A 21,421-nucleotide genomic window follows, 5' to 3' on the forward strand; every position below is an offset into this window, starting at 1 on the left:
TAGATCGACCGCAACTTGACGTTGGTGTGCGGTCCCCCCCCTCAAAACAAGATCAACATTTCAACATTCACCACATGATCGCTCATCGATGCCATTGTTTGTAACTTTAGGTGGGTTTGCAAACGTGTACTTTTCATTGCGTCTTCCTTAAACTTCAGCCATTTGCATTTCTCGTGGTCACAGAAGCTCCCTGTAATCTTAGGTGCAGGTGTAGCTGGAAAGTGCGAGCGCATTGTCTCATGTGCGCATCCCTCCATTGGAAATAAAATGCAGGTCGCACACCAGAAGCGACGCGAAGCGCCATGCATTTTAAACATAGATTTCTTCACGACTCAGGACATTGTTCATGCATGATTTTGTGCTCTCTGCTAAGTCTGAGTCGTATATGTACAGCTGAATGCTGGTCTTTTCACTCATGTTGCTTCTCTCTGTCTGCCTGTCAGTTGCCAAACACAAAGCGGGGGGAGCTCTTGTCTTCGCCCCCTTGATACGTTGGGCGGGAAGTCAAAACTAATTTTCATGTGAAGCAACACACCCCTAAAACAGTGACCTGTGTACACACCTCTAAAATGACACTTTTTAACAGATTATAATAAAAATATCTGAATTGTGTTTTGAACTGAAGCTAGACTGGCACACTCAGAAGAACCATAATATTATTATTAAATCTTAAAAAAGGGGTAAACTAGGTGCCCTTTAAACGATAGTAAAGGCAATTATAATGTTACAAAACTTTTTTTTTTAATTTTGAATGAACATTATTCTGTTGAACTTAAATACTGAATCTTAGAGGAAAACAAAATCAGATTGATAACACAAACAGTATATAAAAACCCTTAGCTGCCTTTATAACAGAAAGTTGTTCTTAGTTGTAATCTGATTTGTCATATATAGCCAAAATCACTACTCCTATAACATGATCAGTTACCAACAACAGCGTCCACATAAATACGATGTATGCTAAGACACGTTCAGTTTGATGCTTTGATGCGTAGAAACCAAGGATGCACTACTGCTCTGCTCCAAATGCTCCTCCAGTGATTACCTGCAGTCTCCCAAACTGCTGCACCCTGCTGGGCAACGGTCTAGATGAAGTAGCTCCTAGATGGGAGCTGGCACTTCAAACGCAGACGGAGTACGGCAAGGTTGTCAAAGACTTAATTGTGGCGGAGAGCCTGTGGTTCTGCATGCGCCACAGACGCCAGGCCCAATTAACCAGGCGTACACAGTCTGCCAATCCATAAGGGACGAGACGTGGTTGATTCGCCGTTTGCTCTCCTCTGACTAATGGATCGATACAGAGACTGGGCCTGGGAGACACGCGTGTGGCAGAGAGGCTGATGTGCCACCTGATACCATCTGCATGCATGTTACACCTGCTATCTGCATGGCTTTTTCCTGCTTCACACTGGACGGGTGGCCTTATTCTGTTAGTTAATTATAGTGATGAATACATTGAGTATGAGTTAATATTATATCGATGCTTAATTGTAACAAATGTGCTCTTTTGGTGTATTTCAAGTGTAAAATTCCCAAGTGTATTTGTTTTGAAGCAGATAATGTAATATTGAGGAAAGAAAAGGCCACATAAGCGCACTTAAGAGAGTACTGTGTCATAACACGTTTAACAAGTGCACATACTAATGTTTATATTTATAATACATTTTAATTATTGCTTTAATAATTTTTAATGCTAACTGGCAGCACTGTTGCCTCACAGCAAAAAGGTTGCTGGACCAGTTGGCATTTCTGTGTGGAGTTTGCATGTTCTCCCTGTGTTCACATGGGTTTCCCCCAGGTGCTCCGGTTTCCCCAAAGACATGTGGTATAGGTAAATTGAATAAACTAAATTGGCTGTAGTGTATGAGTGTGTAAGTGTGAGAGTGTTTGGGTGTTTCCCAGTACTAGATGGAGGCTGAAAGGCATCCACGGAGTAAAACATATGCCGGCATAGTTGGTGGTTCATTCTGCTGTGGTGACCCCTGATAAATAAGGGACTAAGCCAATTGAAAATGAATGAATGAATAATCTTTAATCTAAAAATAATTGATGTGTTGTTTAACATGCTAACCATGTAAAGTAGAAGAATTTTTTTTTAACTGTTGTAATTAGAATGTTAACTGTGGTGCCTTTAAAAATGTGATAGGGATGCATCAAAGAAAAAGAAAAATGGCAGAAAATATAAGCCGAAAAAAGGCTATGCTGTGCCGCATGACTTTCACACTGGATGCAGAAAGCAATGCACTATGAAACCCATTCTTTTTAATAAGAAAATTGAAGCACAGCAGTCCAATTTAAAAAAAAAAAAGCTCAATATTCTGCTTTTTGGATATTCCGCTCATATAACTCTATATATCTGTGTATGTAGCATATATGGTCACTTTAAAAGCAAAGCCTCTTAAATAATGCGGCGTCAAGTATTTCTATGTAGTATACTTAGGGCTATTCATCGGTGGCAAACATCAGTCTGTGTAGGTCTACTGCATAGAGAATACAACTGTCTGGTGCAGGAGATTAGAAAGAATCACATGAGCTCTACTGATGCTTATAATTGCTGTCACTCACCAAAAGTTCTTTCTCTTTCACACTTATACATACAGTTAAAGGATCCTCAACTATGATGTATTGCTGGACAGGGCCATACCTAGTAGCTGATGGTTGCTGATGCTCTTGTACAGCAGAGACTGTCGAAAGCTGCCATCTCTCCATTGAAATGAATGGTCACTTTGTTACCGCATGTCGCTGGAGAACGGGGCTTAAAGCAGCTAAGTAACCAGTATAAAACAGTCAACAAAACTGTTTAATTATCAATATTGACTTTTTTTATGCTAAAATATATTCCATAATTGATTTCCCAGTACTAAGTTGCAGCTGGAAGGGCATCCACTGAGTAAAACATATGCCGGAATAGTTGGCGGTTCATTCTGCTGTGACGACCCCTGATAAATAAAGGACTAAGCCGAAGGAACATGAATGAATAAATTCCGTAATTGGTTTAAGAAGCGGTACATTTTTACAATAATAAGGTTAGTGGAAAAAAGCTTTGTACATCAATACTGCTATTAAGAAACCACACAATTTATGAGCGCAATCTAACACTAGCATCACTCAAATGAAGATGGCCAGGTGGACATCAGCCGATGGCGTGGGAGATTGGCTCATTGATTTGTAATGAATATCCACAAGCTTTCCTTCATCCCCTCAAGTGGGTTGAAAGCCTTTATTGTGGAGGTAAACATTAAGAGCATTCTGCTAATGTTTCACAGCCCACTTACAGGCGTCACCAATGAATTTGGTGTTGGAACCCCAGCTGTGTGTCTTGGTGGACAAGCAAAGAAATCTACATGAAAGCACCGCGGCGGCTCTGAAAAGCAGTATTGACATGAAAATGGCATTCTGCCTGTAATGAAAACTGCCACAGATGGGGAGGTGGCCATTCATAACCTGTCTCGCAGGAGAGGCGTAATCACATGACGACGTGAGCTGTCGGTTCAACAATATACAGTTTGGGGTATTAAAAAAATGGTGGAAATGGAGTTCAAATGGAGTGGAAGCTTGTCAGAACACTGAGGCTGAGCGGGCATGCAGGTGCTTTTGAGCGCCACAGATGTTTAGCGCATCAGACAAGCTCTTGAGCAAGATGAGGAGCAGGCGAGAAAGGGGAAAAGGCATATATATACACACACACACACACACACGCACGCCCAAACGCAAAAGAGCTTCTGAAGCGAATGAACACAACCGGAGAGAAGTGGCGCTGGGGAAAAAAAGCGATTGGGATACACACTTCACAAGGCTGTGGAACCGTCAGGCGTGCCTCAGAGACTGGGAGAGAGAAAGAAAGAAAGAGAGAGCGTGTGATAAAGCTTTACCATCGCCTCGGCACCTGGAAACTGTCAAAACCTGACTCACAACTTCTGTCCTAAAGGAGGGGCAGACGCACAGGCACAATAACACTCATTTTCACGCAAGCGCTGCTAAAAAGAGGCTTTAAGGAGGGTCTTCATGCACTGAATGGCTCTTGATGAGAGTCTGGGGCTCACTGCAATAGGTTAATCACTGGTAATCAAAAAAACAGGTGTTGAATATCTGCAGCTCCTGCACATGATCATCAGGACTCGGAAGCGTACGCTTTAATTAATAGTGATGTCCCTCTTTTGCAAGATTTTTTTTTCTCTCCCTTCTGTTTATTTTTTTGCTTTTTTCAGACTTTTTTTTTTCGAAAGCCATGAAGCACAACTGATTGCATCGGATCACCAAGAGCAAATTGCTTTTCCTCGGCAGAAGAGGCAGGGGGAGGTGGGGGTGATGGTGGGGGGATAGAGGGAGTTTGTCGTTTATCAGCGGCTCAAAACATTTGGGGGCCCTTCAGCTGGGTTTTGGAACGGTAGTAAAGAGATATTTAAGTCTAAAGCTCAAGCACACTCAAAGGTCACTTTTCAAATGGAGAGGAAATACTTGATATTACACTGATGTCTGAATGCGTTTGCAATATATATTTTATACGGGTCTAGACTAAAAACAAAATAACAATGAAGCTGTGAAATCAAACATTTATGAGCCAAATAACCAATTCAGCCAATTAAGATGGTTACTCTGCCTGTCTAACTTTTTTTTCTGCATTACAGATGATTAAACCTTAAAATTTGACCTTATGCACTAAAACAACCAATTTTCTATCTACAAATGTGAATTTAAAAACACTACTATTTTCGTGTTTTAAAATGTTAGCTTAACACATCCAATTTCATTACATTTTTGAAAATTTTTTTCAAAAACAAGACTCAATGAAGAATCAGCTGGGAACAACTCTGAATGACTCAATGGGTTAAGGCTGGCTGACACTGTGATTTTTTTTTAATCCTGAATGATTGTAGCATGTCAGACTGCATGAACATGGCTCCCATGTCACACTGTAAGATCTCAGCTGTCATAAAATCAGACTGAATGACAATGAAGATGTGGCAAACACAAAAGAAAACGCCCCCTGAGTTTAACGTTATCCACCCGTGACACTTTCACTATCCTGCGTTCTTAAATGATTCCTCACAGCTAATGTAAACAATCTGCTTTGCACACAACGTGTCTCAATGATAAGACCAGGAAGAAAAAAACATGCTTGTGGTCATTTAAATTGTCACATGGATTGCGTCATCAAATTCGAAGCTCCTATTGGTTCTTGGATTGACGCTCATCCCAGTAGGCATGGGCCGGTTTATGAGTCTGACAGTATGATAACCTTGGATAAAAATATCAAGGTTTCACAATAATGTGATTACTGCTCTAAAATATATTCTTGTTAAATGTCTTGGTAAAAAAACAACAACTTTTCCCCTTTTGAACACAAACTATTTTATTTTGAGAAACATTTAAAATAGTTTGGAGCAGTAAACATGTCAGGCTAAATCATTCAAATGGATCATTGACTTCTGCTGTCTTCATTATTTTCAAAAGCAGATTTCTTTACAATTTAAAATGACATCTTTGGATATCTTTTCTTTTAGAGATAAACAAAAAAAGCATTAAAAAAACTGTACATATACCATAAGAACGGTATGGAAAATTTTGGCGGTTTTAAAACCTTCACTTTTCCAAACCACGGTATACTTTGAAAATGGTTATCGTCCCATGCCTACAACGCAGTTGTTGTCACACTGGAGGAAAGTGTCTGAAATGACACTGCCAGAATTGCATAGGAGGAAAAATCTGATGGCAACGGGCATTAAGCGGTTGTCTTTGAACATGTCAAACTAATGATCAAAGATCACAGATTTTAGCCTAGGATTTCAGAAATCTTTTAGGATTTCTTAAATTTGTATCAGATGACAAAATCATGGCTGAAATCTTACAGTGTGAGCAGGGCTTTAGCTAACTTTTTTGTCAGACTTGTTATTTTGACTGACAAAAATGGTTAAAAAGACATTTGTTTATAAAACAAACATAATCTAAAAAATAACCAATCATACTTGATTCAATGTAATAACTAAAAATTCATTACATGATTTATTACATTTCCCTATGTTCACATGGGTTTCCCCCACAGTCCAAAGACATGCAGTATAGGTGAATTGGGTAAACAAAATTGGCCGTAGTGTATGAGTGCATGTGCAAATGCGAGAGTGATTGGGTGTTTCCCAGTACTGGGTTATGGCTAGAAGGGCATCCACTGTGCAAAACATATGCTGGAAAAGTTGGCAGTTCATTCCGCTGTGGTGACCCCTGATAAATTAGGGACTAAGCCGAAGGAAAGTGAATGAATGAATCATTCATTACATTTTACTGACTCAACAAGGAGCTTATTCAGAATTAATTTGTTCATTATAATTTCAGACAGTTCTCAGTTGTGACAAGTTCAGTTTTGAACACCTGTGCATGATTCACTAAAAAATGTGTGTGCTTCAATCTGCTAATTAAAAACCAGATTCATTACATTTTCTAGTTCAATGGAAAAACTGGTTCATATGAGTCATTTGTTCATAAATCAAACATGACTCAGTGAAAGAATTTGTTGATAACATGTCTGAATGATTCACCAAACATAACTAATGTGCTAAATAAAAATATATTAATTTTGGGGATGATTCAATAATAAAAAAATGGTTTAAGAATAAGCAGTGAACAGTTCTGAAGAATCATTAGTGAATCGGTATAATAGTGATTCAACTTGTTAAAAAAGTAAAATAAAATCTCGTAAGACATCGAAATTAGACATTGTGGCTCCTGCACAAGATGATATCTGGATGAATGGCTCTTACCGTCTCAGTCTGTGCCAGACTTTTCTGCCTAAACACATCTGACACCGTATCAGATACCTAAAATGATATCTAATATAACATTCCATATTGTATTTAAATTTAATCTGTCTGATCATTTCAGTTTAAATCTCTCCTCACCTGTCTTACAATTCTGCGGTTCATCCGTACAAACATAATCTCGCCAACCCAGTGCATGATAAAAGCTGGGGGACGGGTCTGTGAATTCAATCACTCTGGATTTATTTAATAAGAGGTTTAATCTATAAAACATGCTCTCGCCGCAATTTCCACCCATTCGTTTTCTGGACGAGGACAAGAATGAATTAAACTCTAAACTATAATGTGCTTCTTAGACTGCAATAGAATGTAAGGTGAAAAAGCAGGACGGGCTGAATTACGGAAGGGGCAGGACAAGGACATAAAACACAATTACACCCCATGCTCCAGCCATGGCCGCTGATTAAAACAGGCCATAAAGACAAACATACATACAGTGCGAGTTAAAGAATGATAGCACAGTGGCGATGCTTGCCATTTTTAGCAAGGCAAATGGAGAAACCAGCACAAATGGGCAACAGCATTCCCAATTCTTTTTGTGCCAAGCGAGCATGATGTGCATGCGAGCGCGATGTTGCACTACAAAACAGCATGGGAATCATTAGGAAAGGATATAGACTATGGCATATTCAGGTCAAGAGCAAACATAAAGACTAGACTGCAAAAATACGAGTTTTATAATTAGACTCAAGCCTGTCAGACTCCTGGGCTACATTAGGCTTGCTCCTCATCTAGATATAGCCTGGATCCGTTCTAGTAGGACGAGTTCAGTAAGGCAATTGCGTGATTTCAATCTCATCTCTACATCTGAACTCCCCTACTTTTCCATCTTTACCATCTGGCCTCTAGAAGCCTGACAATGTCATTGATCATCTCGCTTGCACAGATGTTCAGACGTAGCAGCTACAAAGAAACTTCAAATGCACTTTAAGTGGGTTAGTTAGGGTATGATGGGAAGAGCAGGTCATGTATTCCAGAGCAAGCATTGTGGGTGCACATCAGTAGTGGTGCTCCGAAATTAGGCGGCAAAGTAGTCCTCATCTGGGGTTTTTTGGTTATTGTTAATAATAATGTTTTTATTTTTTTGTATTCTATGGTAGATGAATGTTCCAGTTAAGTAACATTTTCCAGGTTAAACCATGTCCGAACTGAAAAAAGAAAATTATTTCTGTATGTTGATGTACTTGCAGGCAGTTCATTCCACTGTGGCGACCTCTGATAAATCAGAGACTAAGCCTAAGGAAAATGAAGTCCTTTCAACTAAAAGTAATAATGAATGTGGGCATGACCTTCTATTTGTGCATCATTTCCTCAAAGCAAACTAATGATAAAAGGCGGAAAATAAAAATGAGCGCTAGCAAAAATAACTATTGTACATTTTGAATTCACACAGATTTTGAGACATCCTTTTTACACATGTTCAATACACTACTACATGAAACTGCCTCTAAACCTAACCCACTAACATTAACCAAGTATATGTACTAAACAGCCACCTGTTCTGCTGAGGTAACCCTAGTTTGGTAACCCTGGTCATTTCTGTTAGGACCACATTTAGGACAAATGCTGTCAACAATGCGTTATCTTAACTATACAGTGGAGGAGCTGCTAACTTCATTACAGTGGTATTACAGAAACATCCTAACTTGAAAAAAATACTAAAAACTGTGTTAATTTTAGGGCAACTTCAAAATAATATGAAAGTTAGCAGGACATATGCTTACAATTGCACTGTTCAACATTGGTATTACATGTATTGATGATTGAAAATGAAGAACAAAGATGTTTAATGGAAGAAAGACTATTGAAGGACCCTGAAGATGTTTTACATTTCTTATAAGTAATTACAGACTGCCACGCAACATGATTTACAGTTCTAGAACTGCAACCAGCATTACAAAGACCAATAAAGTACGCCAACTAATGCTTTACCCTTTTTGTTTGATTTAGTTTTTTCACCAGTTTTGTTTATCCATTTTGTTTAGGCTAACTCATTAGCAACTTGCAAACAGCTATATAGCTTGTTGGTTGCTTGGTAACAGACTTGAGAGTGGAACTGGATGACATCGGTTAAAATTTCCGAACTAGAAACATGATTTTGTAAGATAGGACAAAGAGCTTAGAATTACCAATAGGCGACACTCAATAGAACATTCTGTTGAAACGTCAGCGCCCAGCAACAGCCACGCAATTCCGCCATTTTGGAGTGAAAGCGATCGGCCGTGCATTGGATCTTATTGCTGTCGCGATGGCAAGCAGCTGCTTTGTTTTTATTTATATATTTAAAAAGCGCATTAAAGCTGAAATACAACCTGAAAGATGACAATACAACACTTACTATGACAATCATCAGCACTTTTAATAGTTTATTTTACAGACTTATAATATGCTGTTTTTCTATTGGAATTTTCATTCCAAAATGGCTGCCGCATGATACTAGCGGCATCTAGTGGCTGTTTCCCAAATCGCACTAGAGTGTCGCCTCTTGGTGATTCTATGCTCTTTGGATAGGATAAAAAACCCAAATCAAGTTAAGATTTGTTTCTGTAAATATAAATTTGTGAAAAATAATAATCTAAGTTAAGAAACTTTCTATAATATGCCCCTTGTTTGATCAAATATACTGAAGAAACAAACCAGAGAACCTTTATAATGTGGAGCCACAGAGCCACGCGTACCAGACAATGGTACACTAAAAAAAAATTATTCACTGGATTAACTATATTTTTCTGAGGTAAATGGTTACAAACAAATTATATTGGCTTAAATAAAAAAATATATGTATATTTAGTAATGTTCAAGTTAATTTGTTTGTGTACATTCAGCCTATAATTTGTTTGCAACCACTTCCCAGCAGGCACACAACATCATAAGATGGTAATACTAGGTTAGATTTAGGTGGTGATGTCAGGTGACCAAAGTACAACGTTATTTTGATGTCCAATAACGACGTCAAAAGATGTTGATATTTGGTTGATTTTAGGTTGTCTTGGAAAGTGACCAAAATCCAACATCTAGCCAACATCATAAACCAACGTCATATTGCGTCAAATATATTTATCTATCAGATATGGCAACCAAAATCCAACGTCTGATAGACATCATAGTGGTAACGTCCACACAACGCCAAGCTGTAACATCATTAAACGTCAATATTTGGTTGATTTTGGGTTGCACATTGACAGCAGCCTGACATTGGGTTCTGAAGTCAACCTGATTTTAATTTCCAAACAAAATGCAATGTTCCCATGACGTTGGCATCAATCTGACGTCATGTTGATGTCCTGTGCCTGCGGGGTTACCTTAAATTTTGTAAATTTTCCTTAAATTTTGTAAATCCAAGCCTTTTTTTCAGTGTACTTTGTAAGTGTTCACATTGTTTTGGCCATATTTGGTTCTAAAGGACATCACAACATATCCACTTTAAGTATATCAAGGTCTTTAGTTTACAATATTTTATTTATACCATGGATCCAATTTTTAAAGAAGCGCCATTTCGCTTTCCTCAAAGAAAATGCCCCCAATTCTTATGTGCCAGCTGTGCTGACGGTGGGAAGCAGGACACCCTAGCAGCATCCAGATTTCTCCCAGCAGCACTGTCTGTTGAGCCCCGTCCCAGCTGACCATTCGTCAGCATTACGGAGGTGGCAGGTCTGCCAGGGTGGCCGTGGGAGGCCATCCAGCCCAGCGGCCGACTCATTTATCAGGGTCGTAAAAAAGACTAGGAGAGAAGAAGCTTAAGCAGCTCCTGCCGAACCACAGCTGAGCAAGAGGGTCAAGAGGTCAAGCTGACAATCACTCACCCCTCAATCCTTCTTCTCTAGCACTGCCTAAGCCGACACAGGGCACTGATAAATTGCTGATTGAGTGATATTGCTTGATCCTAAAAGACAGGGTGCGAGCCTAATGGCTTCTCAGAGCAGGATGAGTTGCATTGAGAGAAGTGTGGCCGATTCTCCCCCTGGTGCTTCAGGTAATGGAGTCAGGCTGTGGCACTCACCCTCCTCCAGGCCTGATTTCAGCTGGGTTGACTAGAATGGTGGTTATGTCGACCCATCACTGACACTCTTATTCTCTTGGTGGAGACCTGGGAAGTCTGATCTAACACACTGGCAGAGCACAGACAGGGCTATGTTACTTGCGTTGCTCAGAGAGCATTCTGCCCTACAGTCATACCTCAAATGTGGATTTTAAAGCCGCTGTGTTTGCTAAATGTGGCTAAATATGAACTGCAGTTACCTCGAGGATTTCAGTTTAAACGCTTGATGAATGAGACAAGAATTGTAGGACTTAAATGGAAATAACGAAAAATATAACTGAAGTTGGGCAGCACAGTGGTTGGCACTGTCGCCTCTCTGCAAGAAATTTGCTGGTTCGGTTGCCATTTCGTTGTGGCGTTTGCATGTTCTCCCAGTGTTTGCATGGGTTTCCTCCGGGTGCTCCGGTTTCCCCCACAGTGCAAAGACATGCGATGTATGGTAGTGTATGAGTGTGTGTGTGTGAATGAGTGTGTATGCGTGTTTCCCAGTACTAGATTGCAGCTTGAAGGGCATCCGCTGCATAAAATATATGCTGGAATAGTTGGCGGTTCATTCCGCTGTGGCAACCCCTGATAAATAAGGCACTAAGCTGAAGACAAATGAATAAATGATTGATAACTGGTCTTTTTCAAAATAAAAGTCTTTCTACTTCTACATTTCTCATTTAAATCAATGTTACTTTTTACCAACTGAAATTTATTAGCAATAAATGTGAAAACCATTTATATGCCATTTGTATATTTGTGAGTATATCAAAATGTTAGCAACATGTAGAAGGTAATGAGCATATTTTGTTGAATAAAATGTGAAAATCACTTTAATGCTAACCGGCTTGTTTTTCTCACAACTGAAAACTGCAATTTTAGATACTTCAAGAAAATAACAAAATAAGCAAATAAGCTTTTGGTTTACATAACAGATTTGTGGCAACAATGATAGAGACAGCAATGTTGTTTTAGGCATTTTAGCCAGCTTTTTAAATAATCTTATTTTGCACCAACGCACTAATACAATGTTGTCTGAAATTCTTTACACATAAATAAAATGGATTTTCATTTTTGAAATGACACTTAGAAGAATACATTTATTGTATGTGAGCCTTGAATGATAGAAAATGTAGCCTAACTGTAAATGAAAAGGATAAATGAATATGCACAAATACATACCTGACTGATAACAATATATATTTTTTTAAAGTGAAAATGCACTACAGCTACCTTTTTTTTTGATGATGATGATGGAAAAAAAAACTGTTGTGGTTTTTATATACACTCACCGGCCACTTTATTAGGTACACCTTACTAGTACCGGGTTGGACCCCCTTTTGCCTTCAGAATAGATTCAACAAGATACTGGATCCTGAGAGATTTTGATCCATATTGACATGACAAATCCCGCAGTTGCTGCAGATTTGTCGGCTGCACATCCATGATGTGAATCTCCAGTTCCACCACATTTTTTTTTGCGCTTTATAACATGGTGTGTTATCCTGTTGGAAGTAGCCATCAGAAGATGGGTACACTGTGCTCTTAAAGGGATGGACATGGTCAACAACAATACTCAGGTAGGCTGTGGCGTTGACACAATGCTCAATTGGTACTAATGGGCCCAAAGTGTGCGAAGAAAATATCCACCACACCATTACACCACCACTACCGATGCAGGATGGATCCATGCTTTCATGTTGTAAATGCCAAATTCTGACCCTACCATCTGACTGTCACAGCAGAAATTAATCCCAGTAGATCAGCACATTCTGAAATACTCAGACCAGCCCGTCTGGCACCAACAACCATGCCACATTCAAAGTCACTAAATCACCTTTCTTCCCCATTCTGATGCTTGGTTTGAACTGCAGAAGATCATCTTGACCATGTCTACATGCCTAAATGCACTGAGTTGCTGCCATGTGATTGCCTGCTAGACAGGTGTACCTAATAAAGTGGCTGGTGAGTGTACAGGGTGGGCCATTTATATGGATACACCTTAATAAAATGGGAATGGTAGGTGATATTAACGTCCTGTTTGTGTCACATTAGTATATATGAGGGGGCTTGTAAATAACTCATGAAAGCATAAAGTTACATTTAAAACCAAGCACACCATTGTTTTTCTTGTGAAATTCCCAATAAGTTTATTAAGGTGTATCCATATAAATGGCCCACCCTGTATATTGTCAACTTCTAAATTTCGAAGCACATATTAGTCAAGGTCATTTTACATAATATTAACCACAGAATGCGTTTTACATTTCAATAATTGTCTTCTTTCCCCTCTGTTCTGGTAAAGCTAGTAAAAATTCCCCCAACATCTATAAACCAGCAGCTCAGCCATAATAATCTGCACACTTGATTTACAGTAGGTCCATTGTGCATGCAAATCAACATTCATTGAATTCATGTCCACTTATATTGCATTAAAACGTCTTTGCTAATGCACCATACAAATATGCTTAGGCAGAGCTACAGCATGTAACCAAGAAACTATTTTTCAATATATCATTTAGCTATTTTATCATTTGCTCACAATGCCGTAAGTGAGCTGTGGGGGTGTCTTGTGTGCCAGCGAAGCTCATTTAAAAAGCATTCATACTTACTAATGCACCATTGCATTGTTCAAAACATCCGTAACATGAGTCACATATTTTTTTTTTTTACACATTAACATTAGTCTCTGACTGGATGCGTTTCCCACTAAATGTGTATTTACATCAGCGTCTATCACAGCAGGACATCGCAGACCTGAGCAAATTGACCCAGTGACCCTTCTGTGTTTCTTATATAGCCCATCATCCATTTGTGAGTGGTGGGCCTTTGCTTTTAGCCTGCCGTCTGTGCTCAGTGTGCAATGATGGAGCTGTGCATTAGTCAGAGTGCTTTTCAAGGTAAGAGCCATTCAGAATGCAGACCTAAAGCCTCATCACACCGTCCTGAAGGTGACTGATCGCAAAACACTGACTCATACACCTGTCCAAGCTAAGAGGTCAATGCTCCAATAGTCAATATATGATCAATAGTAGACTAAATGTAAGTAGTAAAGACAAGCACGATGAGACTGAAGACCTGTTAACACTTGGATTGACGAAATCCTAAATTGAGTAAATGGAGTCTGAAATATTTTGAGTTTGTCTACTTTTGAACACTTTTGGATATAGAAAAATTTGACTACCTGCATGTGGTCAAAACACATTCAAACAAATGACCAGCTATTCTCTGCTTTGACATTCTTTTGCATTATGGGATGTATTTAGGGATGGACGATAATTCAGTATTTATTGATGGTACAGCTTTCTCGATTGTAATCAGATATTAAAGGGATTACAATCCCCCCTCCCCCTCCCCCCCCGTCAACATTTATTCACCTTTTACTTGTCCCAAAACTTTATGAGTTTCTTTATCCTGATGAACACAATAGAAGTTAGTTTGAATAAAGCTGAAATCCTGTAACTACACATTCTATAGTATTTATTAGGGCTGAATATTATATCATTTGAGCATCAATATCGCAATGTGTGTATCTGCAATAGTGACACTGCAGGATTAAATGATTTATTAAAGGTTAAAAATAAAGATATTATTCAATATTATTTGTTTTTAATTATTTATACAATGATGTCCAAGTTATTTTACATTTTATAGTTCAATTTCTGCACTTGAATACTTTTAGACTCTCCAGAAAAACCATGAAGACCATAAAGAAAAAGACTGACTGATCATGCCAGTCGATCTAAATTAAGGGAATCTTTCCTAATAAAGCTATTCAAATCATCTGGTGAAAGTATATTCATATAGCAATATATATTGCGGCAAAACAAAATGTCAGATTTTTCCAATATCGTGCAGCCCTAGCATTTATTGTTTTGTACTATGGAAGTCAATGGTTACAGGTTTTCAGCTTTTTTTCTGGATATCTTTGTGTTGAACAGAAGAATAAACTCCTAGAGGTTTGAAAACAATTAAAGGTGAGTAAATAATGAGTAAAATTTCATTTTGGGGTGAACATCCCTTTCATTTTGTTTACACGAACAACCTTCAATCGTGCACTGTCACTGAATCATAAACAGCCAATCGTATGCCTTGTTAAAGAAATGTGCTATATCTGAGGGACAAGAAAATGTGTAAAAGCGTCAATAACATTTTGTTTTACTCTCTTCATTATATTTTATCATATACTCATTAAAACTGATGAATATAATACTTATTGTGCAGTGGAATTTACTTTACTTTTAAAGTGAAAAAATTAATTTTTGTTAAATTCTTATAGGCGATTTATTCCACTGTGGCGAACAACGATAAATCTGGCACTAGGCATGGGCCAGTATATGATTCTGATGGTATGATAAACTTGGATAAAAATATTAGTTTCACTGTATTGTAGTTACTGCTCTAAAATATATTCTTTTTAAATGTCTGGCTAAATAACAAGAACTTTTTTCCCTTTGAACACAATAAATTTTATTTTCAGAAACATTTTAAATATTTTGGAGCAGTAAATATTCATTAATTCATTTATTTTCTTTTCGGCTAAGTCCCTTTATTAATCAGGGGCTGCCACAGCGCAATGAGCCGCCAACTTATTCAGCTCATGTTTTACACAGTGGATGTTCTTTCAGCAGCAACCCAGCACTGGGAAAAACACTAAACATATCAGGCTAAATAATTCAAATAAATCATTGACTTCTGCTGTCTTCATTAGTTTCAAAAGCAGATTTATTTACAATTTAAAACGGCATCTTTAAATATCTTTTCTGCTGGAGACAAACAAAATAAACATTAAAAATTATCTTACATATATCATAGGAATGGTATAACAGAAAAATTTGCCGGTTTTAAAAACTTCACTATTCCAATCCGCAGTATACCTTGAAAACGGTTATCAGCGCATGCTTATCTGGGAATAAGCCAAATGAAAGTGAGTGTTTGAGTAAGTGTGTAAACTCTTACGTTCAAATTTTTTCACTGGGTAAATTTCACAATCTCATCCAATTAGATATTCTTCTTAAACAATATAAAATTAATCTTAACTTTTAGTTCATTTTAAAATTGAGCCCAAAAATGTAAAAAGCCTAAAGATATTCAAATGTAAAATGTTCTATATACACAAACACACATCATTCAGCATAGTTTTGTGGCTATCAGAGCCGCTCTCTACAATGTTTTCCAGTGTTTTCCTGCATTCATACTGTATGTAAATTGTGTAGGCTTATTTCACAATATTGGATCAAAAGAAAAATCTAAAAAGCTCACACAAACATTTGTCCACAGACCAAAAGAAATCAGGAAAGTGGTTAAAATCAGTGTTTTAAAGATACATACACTGTGTAAGACCTTGTAGTGATATCAACAAAACTGATGGAAAAGTAAGAGAATAAAACAACAGCCTAAATAGAGTCTCTCCTCTACTTGTGATCACATCTTTATCCCAGGTGTGCGCAGAGCTTGAAACAAGAGCCTGGATGAAAAAGCTCCGATTCATTCAATCAGCAGTTTAAATGCAGCCACCTCAAACTAAGCCAAACCTCATATTCGCAAATGAAATATTCTTTCCAAATGATGAGGGGCTTGTCAGATGATTGCTTCACAAGTGTCTCCGGCATCGACTGACAGGTGAAGAAAAGTGTAAAAGTGCTCTTGAATTGAAGCAACGTCAAGAAGAAAAATTACGTATATTTAAAACATAATGAGATCGACATGCAATCAAATGCCTGTTCTTTTCTGCATTTGGCACCAGTATTTTTTTAACACAGAATCTAGAGTGCCCTGCATCTCTCTACAGTATAGTGCATGGAGCAGCTCTTGTCAAATAACACAGGATTATCCCTTGTATTGCTCACAGAGCTTTTACAGTAAGACAAAAAAAAGAGTTAGGGGAATTGTCAGACAAAAGCTAAAAACAACACAGAGATCACGGAGTGGTACAGCAGCTTTCCTGAGTGAAAATGAGGTGAAACAAGGACTGCGCCTGAAAACAACGGAAGAGATTTTTATGGGCTAAAACTTATAGCAACTGCATGGCTACAAACTTTAGCATTAAACATGTATGGAATGAATTGTAATCAGTGTTTTAAAAAGATACATACACTGTGTAAGACCTTGTAGTGATATCAACAAAACTGATGGAAATCATCAGACACCAAGGTCAAACGTTAACAGAAAAGAGTATTGCAACAGTGCTATAATTTCAAGAGATGTATAAAAAGAAGAGCATCTATGACTGAAAACAACAAATCATTTTTAGGGTAAAGCAAATGCATCCACTGTCAAAAAATGATATGATCAATTAGTTCTGACAGCATATATGTTTAGATCGTTGTAACTTATTAAACTAAGTAAATCATGTTCTAACTTGATTTTATAAGTTTTAAGTCAGTTTAATATAAGTTTAATGTACTCATAAGGTTAATTGAATTCAGCTTAAAATGTTAAGGCAACCAGGATGGTTTTACAGTGTTGCTGCAGTATATAGTGCATGAATTGTAATCAGTGATTGAAACATGAACATGCACTATGTCAGGACCTGTACTGATAAAATTATCTTTTAGATTACTTATTATGAACTATACATTTTAACAGAATGTAGTCTTTTATTTGTTAATATATGAAACCGTTCATGTTAGTATTAACTTCATTAATGTATTAAAAAATGTTGAAACTAACATTAACTAAAATTATTAGCTGCTGTATACATATTTTTATGGCTAGTTGATGCTGAGCAATACATTAAATTGCTGTGAGTGGCAAAAGTATTACAGTTCCTCAGACAAATGCATTAAACATACTGTAAACTGCAATAAAGATGTCACTTTTTCTGTTAAAGGTGTAGTGTATAGACACTATTAGGATAAAACTGGCTTTAAGTTTATACAATAGTATATCAAACTCATTTTGAAAGCATCATATTCAAAATAATGAGTCTCTTAATAGTTTTTATCTTTAGGTAGCACAATTTCACCCCTCCCACAAATGAAAAAAAATGTAATTTAATATATTTATAGATGCCTACTTCAGCTCGTATTGATTTCCTTTTATGTTAAATGCCATTTACAGTGACTTGCTAAAAGCCACTAATAATTATACGGAGCAGATTAAATTATTATGATCACTGAAAGTGCATTTCACATTTAAATCAGAGTATAAAAATGACGTTCCTTAATCTCACCACACCGTGATCACCCAAATTAAAAACCTGTTGAACCTCAAAAGTTTTCACTTATTTATACACGATCACCTTCAATTTACTAATCCCATAAATCAGCAGCAAAACATGCTGGATGTGTAGTCCCACTGACTGTACATCACATACAGTAAACTGAACTGCTGAATAAAATTAGAGGGGGATATGAAAACAACAGACCGAAAGCCAGAGCACCGGCTCGTACAAAAATAATACAGTGCTATAAATAAATATGAAATCAGAGCGTGGAACAAAAAGGATCTAGACTGTCAGGCGCAGCGCTGTCCATCCTGTGCGTGCTTTATCACAATTACGCCGATGACTTTGTGACTTACGAGTCCATCTGTTGTGCAATGCGTGATGACAGAACACATTTACACTTGCGTGCACAGCAAAGTGCCAGGGAGCCGTCTTAAATCACGCAAATCTCAAAGCGGAGTTTTATTATTATTATTCTCTCCGCCAACAAATGTACAATACAGTGAGAAACGGGTCTCGCGCTCACATCATCTGCCCGTCGGGCTCCGTGGAGCCGCGCGTTCCCTCTTCCGCTAATCGCGTGAACAAGTAATTTTAGTGTTTAAAATGTAAAAACACAAATCCTTACCTTGCCCTCGTGCCATCCCAATACCAGCAAATACGGCCAGGATCAGAACGACCATGCTTGGTTTGTAATTTCTAGTCGAGTTCATGCTCACGGCAGTGGGTTCCTTTCACAAAAAAAATATGTCCTTGCATTAAAACACTTTCCGAATAATTAAAGAGGAGCAAGACGCAGGTGTTCCGCGAGGAGAAGAGGTCGCCGCGCGAGACGGGCAGCTCTGAGCAGATTTGTAATTGTGAACGGAGGAGAAGCCAGAGAATGTTCAATTTCTGTCAGCACCTCTCAGACTGAGTCGAGCCGTTTCAGCACCACGGACAGCTCCTAGCGTCAGCAACTGGAACAACTTCAGGCTTCGCGCAAAGTTTGTACCGTACATAATCTAATAGTGCCCTCGATTAAATGACTCGAGAGTGCTAGCGTTTGTATTTCATTTCAACTGCTGACTGAGGCGGGAAGAGGGGAGAGGTCGACTCAGCTGTACAAGATCAAAGTGCTCCGGTTAGTCCTAAATCGCCTGAACTTTTTTCTCAACCAAGTCTAAAGATTTCAGAAAAGTATTTCAGAAAATAATAACTAAGATGAAATACATATTATCTATTTTTTTGCAAGTCTTTTCAGGGCATGTAAATGTCTGTTTTAACTGCCTAGTTAAGTGTGGTTATAAATTAAATATAAAAAATAAAAATATAAACATATATTTGTGTATTTATTTTACATTTATTTGTATATGTGTACACTGTAAAAAATGCTCCACAGTCCACATAATTCCTTCATATTGTCAAAAAACAAATTGATTAAGTTAAATTAATTGTTGTTACAAATTTAAGTGGATTGAACATAAAGCAAGCTGTCCCCTCTAGAAATTTTAATTGAGTTGTTTCGACTCATTTTAAATAAGTTGTTTGAACTCCTTTTTGAGTGTATACACTATGCAAGTGTGTATCTATTTATTTATGTATTTGTTTGTGTGTTTTTCAAATTAAAACTAGTGTGGCATGACTTGAAAGTCTTTTTGTTTTTTAGAGCTGTGGAAAAAAATAGGAAAAAGAAAACACAAGCTTTTTGGGGAGCTTTTTCTTTCACACTACAATGGTTTTTTTAATAATAATGTAATATATATATATATATTCAATTGATTAAAAGTGAGTGTAAAGATGTTTATACAATTTCTTTTGAACTTTAATCTAAGAATCATGCAAAAAAAAAAACATACATTGGAGTTTACAAACAAATAAAGCTACATGACTGTTGTTAACATGAACAAAAATGAACTTTCTTGAGAACTAATTCAGCATAATTATAATTATTTGTGATCATCATGTGCCGCTGGACACTGGAATAATGACTACTCAGTGCTGCAATGTTTTTCACATGAATAAATCGCATTTTAAAATGAAGATTCAAATATAAATGAAGTTATTTTACTACTTCCCAATAGTACTGTATTCTTTGCTTAAATAAAAACAAACCAAAACATTTGAATAGTAGTAAATATCCCATACTTAAATAAATATCCAAATACTAACATTTGCTATTAATTTACTTACCCTATAAGTCATTCCAGGATGTAGATGATGCTTTTTTCTTCAGTAGAACAAAAAATAATGAATCTTTAGCTAAAACACAGTCCTTCAAGATTCATGTCAATGGCGAGTCAATTATAATCAGTACTTTGAGAGAAAAATAGCCCAGTATGATAGATTGAGTTCTTACTGTATAAAGCGATATAGACAGTCTGTGCAAGATACTGAACAATACTTACAGAATTATTACCTTTAACCAAAAGCCTCATCAATAGTCATGAGAGTGTTCATGACAGGCTGGAGTGCAATCATTCTGTCCCATGATGTATGCAGAGGCACAGGCACAGTCACATGTGAGCTGATGCTGCTTGTTTACAATAGAGAGGGGGGAGTGGTATTGTATGTGTCATATTGTTCATCACAATGATACTTGTGTTAATCCTATGCTACAACACTAAAAAATTATTAGTTGACTACTCAAAATAAGCTAGTAAATCTCTTGATTTTGAAACGATTAGTTAACTTTACCTTAAAATTTGCAAGTAAATAAACAACACTCACCGGCCACTTTATTGGGTACACCTTACTAGCACTGTGTGCTAATAACTTTCGCCTTCAGAACTGCCTTAATCCTTCGTGGCATAGATTGAACAAGGTACTGGAAATATTCCTCAGGGATTTTGGTCCATATTGACATGATAGCATCACGCAGTTGCTGCAGATTTGTCGGCCGCACATCCATGATGCAAATCTCCCACCATCCCAAAATGTTGATACAAGGCAGGATGGATCCATGCTTTCATTCAGTTGATGCCAAATTCTGACCCTCCCATCCGAAAGTCACAGAGGAAATCAAGAATCATCAAACCAGGCAATGTTTTTCCAATCTTCTACTGTTGTGCGTTCAGAGATGCTCTTCTGCAGACCTCAGTTGTAACGAGTGGTTATTTGAGTTACTGTTGCCTTTCTATCAGCTCAAACCAGTCTGGCCATTCGCCTCTGACTTCTGGCATCAACAAGACATTTGCGCCCACAGAACTGCCACTCACTGGATATTTTCTCTTATTCTGACCATTCTCTGTAAACCCTAGAGATGGTTGTGCGTGAACATCCCAGTAGATCAACAGTTTCTGAAATACTCAGACCAGTCCGTCTGGCACCAACAGCAATGCCACAATCAAAGTCACTTAAACCACCTTTCTTCCCCATACTGATGCTCAGTTTGAACTGCAGCAGTTTGTCTTGACCATGTCTACATGCCTAAATGCA

General features: G+C 37.6%; 1 protein-coding gene across 1 annotated transcript in view; it reads right to left on the reverse strand.

The window, feature by feature from the left end:
- sez6b (seizure related 6 homolog b) overlaps positions 1-18,895 on the reverse strand; it is a 320,673-nt gene extending 301,778 nt beyond the window's left edge. Inside the window, exon 1 of the mRNA XM_056474148.1 lies at positions 18,633-18,895. Coding sequence (XP_056330123.1) covers positions 18,633-18,717 — 85 coding nt within the window. The 5' untranslated portion in view covers positions 18,718-18,895. The remainder of the gene's footprint in view (positions 1-18,632) is intronic.
- Between the last annotated feature and the right edge of the window lie 2,526 nt (positions 18,896-21,421).

Source organism: Danio aesculapii, chromosome 15 (genome assembly GCF_903798145.1).
Source record: "Danio aesculapii chromosome 15, fDanAes4.1, whole genome shotgun sequence".
In the NCBI taxonomy this organism is placed as follows: Eukaryota; Metazoa; Chordata; class Actinopteri; order Cypriniformes; family Danionidae; genus Danio; species Danio aesculapii.